The sequence below is a fragment of the Phoca vitulina genome, unplaced genomic scaffold, assembly GCF_004348235.1.
Source record: "Phoca vitulina isolate PV1807 unplaced genomic scaffold, GSC_HSeal_1.0 scaffold5, whole genome shotgun sequence".
Classification (NCBI taxonomy): Eukaryota; Metazoa; Chordata; class Mammalia; order Carnivora; family Phocidae; genus Phoca; species Phoca vitulina.
Genome location: NW_022589708.1, coordinates 12,375,526 through 12,383,703, shown reverse-complemented (window position 1 = coordinate 12,383,703; position 8,178 = coordinate 12,375,526). Strand labels below are relative to the sequence as shown.

General features: G+C 42.5%; 1 protein-coding gene across 1 annotated transcript in view; it reads right to left on the bottom strand.

Moving 5' to 3' along the window:
- Positions 1-8,178, bottom strand: part of SLC15A1 (solute carrier family 15 member 1) — a 49,581-nt gene that overhangs the window by 18,172 nt on the left and 23,231 nt on the right. The window contains exons 8-11 of the mRNA XM_032402720.1: positions 7,611-7,694; positions 5,457-5,539; positions 2,582-2,668; positions 1,944-2,033 (exon numbers count right to left, since the gene is read on the bottom strand). Of these exons, the coding sequence (XP_032258611.1) occupies positions 1,944-2,033; positions 2,582-2,668; positions 5,457-5,539; positions 7,611-7,694 (344 nt within the window). The remainder of the gene's footprint in view (positions 1-1,943; positions 2,034-2,581; positions 2,669-5,456; positions 5,540-7,610; positions 7,695-8,178) is intronic.

The window sequence follows — 8,178 nt, the reverse complement described above, 5'->3', positions numbered from 1 at the left end:
CCCCCCCCCCCCCCCCCCCCCCGGCCCACGAAGAATCTGCAAAGCACTAGTCTGAGATGCAGCTATCCTTAGGAAATACAAAGATGCACGTCTGAGACCTGTTGGAAAGCATGACGTCACCTGCAAGGGGGAGGAGGCCACGCCCACAGAGGCTAGTCTGCGTTCACTGGCGTCTCAGCTTCAAGAACATCATTACTGCTTAAGGGCCATTTCGGACAGTCTAGGCTGTCCCGAGGTGGAAATCCATCAAGCCAGATTTCAACCTGGGCAGCCTAGTTACGTTCAACCTATTTTGCTTAAAGAAGACTCAGGACTGTACAAATACACGTGATTGTTTCTATGGAGGACTGAACGCATAAAGGTTTCAACATAATCTGTCAACTCCATTTAGAAGGCATCATGGAAAGTCAGGAAATAAGCCACTGCTTGAATTCTTTTTTTTTTTAAAGTAATCTCTGTACCCAACATGGGCCTTGAACTCATGACCCGGAGATCAAGAGTCACATGCTCTACCCACTGAGCCAGCCAGGTGCCTGTGCTTGAGTTCTTAATAGATGCCAGTCATGGGTCACTTTATACACAGTCTCTAATTTGATCCCCACAGCCTTGCCATGGGTGATTACCCTGCCAGGAGTGTTATGGGATCCCCCCAGTCACACAGCTAAAAGGTGATGAGTGTATTTCTAGCACAGGTCTGATTCCAAGAGCTGGTTTCTATTCAACATGCAAAACTGCCTCCCTGTGAGTAAGATGCTGGTCTAAATCCCATACTTACATATAAGGAGATTGATGTGTTTGCTCAAATTTTTTCCAAGAGATGTTTTGCCCTTATAATAATCCTTCCTGGGGGCACCTGGGTGGCTCAGTTGGCTAAGCAACTGCCTTTGGCTCAGGTCACGATTCCAAGGTCCTGGGATGGAGCCCTGAGTCAGGCTCTCTGCTCGGCGGGGAGCCTGCTTCTCCCTCTGCCCTTCCCCCCTGCTGAGGCACGTGTGCGCGCATGCGCTCTCTCTCTCTCTCTCTCATATATATAAATATAATCTTTAAAAAAATAATCCTTCCTGCACAATAAAACCTTGTAAATTTTTTTGAAGCTCCAGTTTCTAGAAAAAACAGTATCTTATAACTTTGGCTACTGAGTATCATGCATTGAGTTGTTTAACCCAAATCTGAAAATTCCTCTATCTGTGGGAACAAGAGCAGGGCAACAAGGCAGTGAGCTGGGTTCTAGTTCCTTGCTTTGGTCAGAATGACTTGGGCAGTCATTTCACATCCCTGGATGGTACTTCTAGCTTAAGTGTTCCATTTCAGAGCGACAGGTATTCAAGCCCCTCTCAGCTTAAATATTCTATGGATCCCATCAAAGGCAATATTGTACATCCTCCGAGCATACTGAATCAGAAAAACGAACTCTTTATTCTCAGCTTGACGGGTAAGAGTCCTAGATACTTGGATCAAATCTTTCCCAAGTCTCCTTTATTTGACCACACCTAATTTTCTTCATTGTTTTGCAACAGAAATGTGGATAGAACCATCTAGAATTTTTTTTTTTTTTTAAGAAATTCAGTGTGGGGTGCCTGGGTGGCTCAGTCGGTTAAATGTCTGACTCATGATTTTGGCTAAGGCCATGATCTCATGGGTCGTGGGATCGAGCCCCAGGTCGGGTTCCATGCTCAGCAGGGAGTCTGTTTTCAACTCTCTTTCTCCCTCCACCCCTCCCCCCAACTCGCTCACGTGCAGGCACACACTCTCTCTCAAATAAATCTTAAAAAAAAAAAGGAAACTCAGTGTGATCTAATACTTAGTAAATAAAAGAAGTATAAAAAAGGAACCAAAGAGAATGTTTTTAGGAGCTAAATACTAGGTACCTCCCCGTCCGTGGTAGCGCCCACAGAATGTCTGCTAAATCCAGAAATTTGTACAGAAACACAGCTTCACACTACCTGCTGGTCAAACAGGGCCCAGAACATTGGGAGCGGAATGTACAGGAACATCACCCTCGTAACCATCTTAATTTGAGAGATGAGCCGCTCCTGTGGATGAAGTGGGGAAAGGACAAATCAGCCACGACCTGTCACTCACAGCTATGAGCAGTGTGGTTTTAGTGTAGACATACTTGCATCCGGAGCCAAGCTGGGAGGTAACTAATTGCTCCAAAGAATCTTATCCCAGATTTTTTTTTTTTAGAAAACCCCAAACTCTTCAGCTATTTAAAAATGCTTAGAAGGCATTTTGCTAGAATTTCAGTGTACTTCCAATAAATGGAAACCCCATCACCAACTGACTCTTCTGTTTTCAAACTAGTTATGTGATCACAATCACATATAATTAATGACAGATTATGCCAAATGAAAAACTTATGAAAAGATAATATGGTTTCCAGATAAATTCTACCCATTGTTTATCAAGCTCTGCTCCATATTAAAAAACACTCTTGCCTGGTCTTATTTAAAACCCTAATCGAGTTTACAAGGCTACAGCCGATAATTTTTCCATGTGGCCTGAGTCATACGAATTGCGCCCAGGCTGCTCGCCCCCTGGAGGAAGACCCGGGACCACCGCAGCGGGAACGACCACTTACGTCGTATTTCTCTCTAGCCCAGTCCAGCCAGTGCTCCCTCTTGGGAAACGCCTTACTCCGGTGCCTAAACCTATTTTTGACGGCAAACTGAAGGAAGGAAGAAAAATCAGATTTCAAAACAGAACCGACTACTTTATCAGGGAAACACATTTCAATAAAACTGGCTTTCAGGGAAAACTGTGTTTGTGAGAAAAGACGGATATAAAATTGTTTACATACTAGTGTAATGATGAGGTGAAAAGGCATAACCTGCATTTATTTCTAATCTCTTTCTAACTATGAGCCTCTGAGTGGAGCAAACAAAGTCATACTGTTGCTCCTGTCTCTCCAGAACCCCTGGAGAGGACGTTCAATGGAAATATAACGTGTGCCATTTGTGATTTAAGTTTTCTGGTAGCCGTACTAAAAAGATGTATGGATACACCTGAACTGATATAATATGGTACATCAACTATATCAGAATTAGGGGCCCCTGGGTGGCTCAGTCGGTTAAGCGTCTGCCTTTAGCTCAGGTCATGATCCAAGGGTCCTAAGATCTCAATCTCTCTCTCTCAAATAAATAAATAAATAAATAAAATCTCTCTCATTTGAGAGAGAGTGCACGAGAGGGGGTAGGGTCAGAGGGAGAAGCAGACTCCCCACTGAGCAAGGAGCCCGATGCGGGACTCGATCCTGGGACTCCAGGATCATGACCTGAGCCGAAGGCAGTCGCTTAACCAACTGAGCCACCTATGCACCCTTGAATAAATAAAACCTTAAAAAAAAACTATACCAGAATTAAAATAATTAAAATAAAAATATATATAAGTGTAAAAAGTAACAGGGAAACAGGTGAAATTAATTTTAAATATGTTGTATGTTATTTAACCCAATAAACCCCAAATATGATCTTAATATGTAATAAATTAACAGTAAGGGTAAATCAATAATGAAATAATTATGTAAACAATTATTAATAATACCAAATATTAAAATTAATGAGAATTTCTACATTCTGTTTTTCATGCCAAGTCTTCAAAATCCAGGGTATATTTTACACTTACAGAACATCTCAGTGTGGATGCTCAGTTTTTATCAGAAATGTTGGATTTGTGTTTACTTATAAAATTTATGTTTGGAAATGTCAATTTATATACCTAAGCTGTTCCAAAGATACTTAAAAGTTTTCCACTCACTGAGCGGAGCATCGGTTTTAAAATTTAAGACTGAGAACCCAGTATCCAGAAATACATTTATAAGACGTTACGTAATTTAGATTAATTTGAATGAAATCCAATTTAAAACTCGGTTCCCAGTTGCACCTGCCACCTTTCAAACGTTCCACAACCACACGTGGCTGGTGGCCGCCAGGCTGAGGGCGCGGGTCCACCATATGGACAGCAAGAGAAGGAGATGACACAGGTGGCTGGGGGACACATGTGTGACCACCAGGCAGGGACTCAAAGTGACAGGCCGATTTCAGGATACCAGGAAGTACGACTCTTGTGACTCTAAATAGCTTCGCGTTGTTCTTTTGGAGTTTAAGTTGTCAAGTCCTTGTTAAGGAAAGACTTGGAGAGCTAACTGGTCAGATCCCCTTTTAGCTTACACAAAAACATTCGTAGTAGGAGTTGATCTCATGTGAGCGGAAAGTACAGGAGGAATACTGGCAAGAGGAGGGAGGTTTTTAGACTGTGAGAGGACGCGTTTATTTCACGAAGTGACGTACACGTGTATAATTTAATGCAATAAAGCCAGGTAAAGGGCAAGTAAAAGACTAAAATTATTTTAAGGCTGTCTTTTCATCCAAAAGACTATCCACACATGTGTTTTTTTAAATAAATGATACATTTCCTCCGATTACACAATGTATCTGTATATTTAAAAAATGGGGACTCTTTAGGGGGGAAAGTTATTTGATTCCTTGTTTGAAAGATTCCCTATGCTCAACATTTAATTCCTGCCTTTAAATATGTCCATATGCACGTTATGTATACCACATAGACGCATACAGAAGAAACGATATCCTGCATGTTCCTGTCACCAAATAGTCTTTGAAAACAAGGCTTCCGATGGCTGCATAACATGGCTAGATGTACTATGAGTTCAGCACTATTCCTCTGTTTCCAGCAATTTGGTGTTATGAAGTTTCGCTGTTATAAGTATTACATTGATAATCTTTGTATGTGAATCTCTGTTCATTTTGTGTGTTCATTTTATTTTATTTATTTTTTAAGATTTTATTTATTTATTTGTGAGAGACACAGTGAGAGAGGGAACACAAGCAGGGGGAGTGGGAGAGGGAGAAGCAGACTTCCCGCTGAGCAGGGAGCCCAATGCGGGGCTCAATCTCAGGACCCCGGGATCATGACCTGAGCCGAAGGCAGATGCTTAACCGACTGAGCCACCCAGGCGCCCCCATTTTGTGTGTTCACTTTAAAAAGTTCTTTTCTTTTCTTTTTTTTATTATGTTATCTTAGTTATCATACAGTATTTTCTTCGCCTTAATTCCTGAAAGCAGCATGGCTGACACTTTCCACACTTGAGACTGTTGATACACAGCACCAAACCACGCCTCTCCCCTTCGGCTTCGTGCCTTCCCAACATCAGCCAGGGATTGCCAGTTTGGCAGCTGAAGAGTTGCTCTGCTTTGCCTTTCTCTGACCTCTGATCTAATTTAACAGTTCAGGAGCCCTTTCTATCCTCCCTGTTTGAGTTCTGTTGTGTCCTTTTCCATTTGGTGAGTTTTATAAGAAACTTCAATTTATCAAAACAGCTAAGAACAATAATAGAAGGTTTAAAGAAAAGTCAATGCTCCATTGCATTTTACTTTAAAGGAAGGAGAAGGTTCTGGGGTGACTAAATGTCTTCGAGAGAAAGCAACCGAAATACTTACGCCGATGCACTTGACAACTTTAGCCATGACATTACCCTGGGGCTGAAACTTCTTGTACATTCCACTGCCAATGACGAACACAACTGGGAAGGCAAAGAAGATGCGTTTACAAGGCGTTTGACAGAACTGCCCGTGACCTAGAAGATGTGCTTTTATTTGAGTTATAACCTTGTTTTGGAAACGCTGGGATGACTCACAGAATGGCCTTGCTTACCTATCTCCCCGTTTAGAAAGTGCTTTGGATCCTAACAATCACTGGAGCTTCTGAGCGATGGTATATTTGTGTTCTCACACGCAAACACTGAAGCCTATCACTACCAGAACATAATCTTTGATGTAAGAATGACACATACAGATTAAATGAAAATTTACCTAATGCCAATTGAATACAGCGTTTGGCCTAGATCAGTAGTTTTTGAAATCCTCTCTATCTCCTTACCCAGCATTAGAGAGGAGAAGGTATATATATATACATATATATACGAGTCTTTTAGGGGAGTGTGGCAGTGTTTAAAGAATTATGGAAGAAAATGGGGACAGAAAAAAGGGGAAAATATTGAACTCTGGCACAGGTGTATGGATAAAGCGAAACTGCTACAAGCTGAGCACAGGGTTAAAGGGGGCATACTGAGCGCTCTTAAAAACTGAAAAAAATCAGAGAAAGTAACAGTGCCGGCACTACGTTATTTGAGTGGGAGGCTGTAAAGGCTTGAGATGGTTACTGGGCTCGGTTTCCTTCTTGTACTACTGTTACAGGTGCAATCATGCCCCACCTGCAAAAGATGCTGAAGTCCTTACCCCCAATATCTCAGAACGTGACCTTATTTGAAAATACAGTCTTTGCGGTAGACCGAGTTAAGATGAGATCATTGAGGGGCGCCTGGGTGGCTCAGTCATTAAGCGTCTGCCTTCGGCTCAGGTCATGATCCCAGGATCGTGGGATTGAGCCCCGCATCGGGCTCCCTGCTCGGCGGGAAGCCTGCTTCTCCCTTTTTCTCTCTGCCTTTCTCTCTACCTACTCGTGTTCTCTATCTCTCTGTCAAATAAATAAATAAAATCTTTAAAAAAAAAAAAAAGATGAGATCATTGGGGTGGGCCTCCTCCAAAAGGACTGGTGTCCTTCCAAAAAAGGGCAAATGTGGACACAGACGTGCCCACAGGGGCAGGCCATGGGCAGACTGGCGTTACGCTGCCCCAGGCCAGGGGACTACCACGGGTAGGAAAGAGGCCTGGAAGAGATCCTTCTCCGTAACTTCACAGAGAGCACAGCCCTCCTGCCATGTTGATTTCGGACTCCGCACCTCCAGAGCTGTCAGACGATAAATACATTTGTGTTGAAGCCACCCAGTGTGTGGTATTTTGTCATGACAGACCTAGGTAACGAAGACACCTACCATCATTCAATATAGATTATCCTATGAGAAAACTGTCACACTTCCTAAAAAGCCAGAGCCAAGAAACTAATGTGTGAATGAATGTATCTAACAGATACATATATTCCTCCCAACAAGAAGATATTCTAGTAGCAACATTTTTTTAAAAGATTTTATTTATTTATTTGAGAGAGAGAGAGCATGCACAAGTGAGCATAAGCAGGGGTGGAGGGGCAGAGGGAGAGGGAGAAGCAGGCTCCCTGCTGAGCCAGGAGCCTGATGCGGGGCTCGATCCCAGGACCCCGGGATCATGACCTGAGCCGAAGGCAGACGCTCAACCATCCGATCCACCCAGGCATCCCGTCTAGTAGAAACATTTTGAGATGATACATTATGGAAATCTAGATACTCATTGGAAATATTTAAACAGCAACTGGACCAGGTTGCCTTGTCTCAGGCAAGCTGGAGATGAGCACATGTTGATAAGAACAAAAGCTTTCGGCCATGGGATCACCTAGTCTAACAGATTCTGTCACTTTCATCTTAGTTTGCCTAAATAGTATCAAACCTTTCAATGTCCAGCTCAATGGATCCCTTTTCCTGTAAACCCTTTTTTCACCTTATTTCCTCTGAAACAGTATGCCAACTCTGCTTTGATTCTCAGAGCATGGGAATTATTATTGCAATTTGTTCCATGAACTTCTAAAAATTGATTGCAATAATTAATGTGAGGGTCTGACCTGACCATAGGATTGTATTAATTCAACTGATTTCTACTTACTCAGAGATACAGCCATGAGAGCTGCAGGAACCCCAAACGCCAGTGGGTAACAAGCTTGTTTACTGTGAATTCCACACTGTTGAACTGAGGAGAAATTACAAGATTAAAATTCATTATGGCGTTGGTAACACTCATATGGTTACCATTTTTAAAAATCCCTAACTGGTTATTACATATTGTTTTCACTGAATGTTCTAGACTTATGCATGTGCCTTACTGATTTCATTGGCAGCTGAGCCAAGCAGCTTTGGAGTAGAAGTGCAGGAACTGAACACAGCTTCTAATCTCAGCCCCTAAATAGATGCTGACACTGGCCAAGCCAAAATCAGTGGGCACCCCTTACGTGGATTTTCTTAGTGGGGGAGATAGAAGTGACCTGGATACAGTAACTTAAGACAGGGGACTCAGTAAATAAAATCAAAAGTACCCTGGGAAATCAAGATTGTGTGTTCCTGAATTCATGCTAATTAGAAAGCAATTAGATGGCCCAGGGCAGGAATCAACAAATGTTTCTGTGAAGAGCCAGATAGTAAATATTTTAGGCTTTGTGGACAATTCGGGCTCTGTC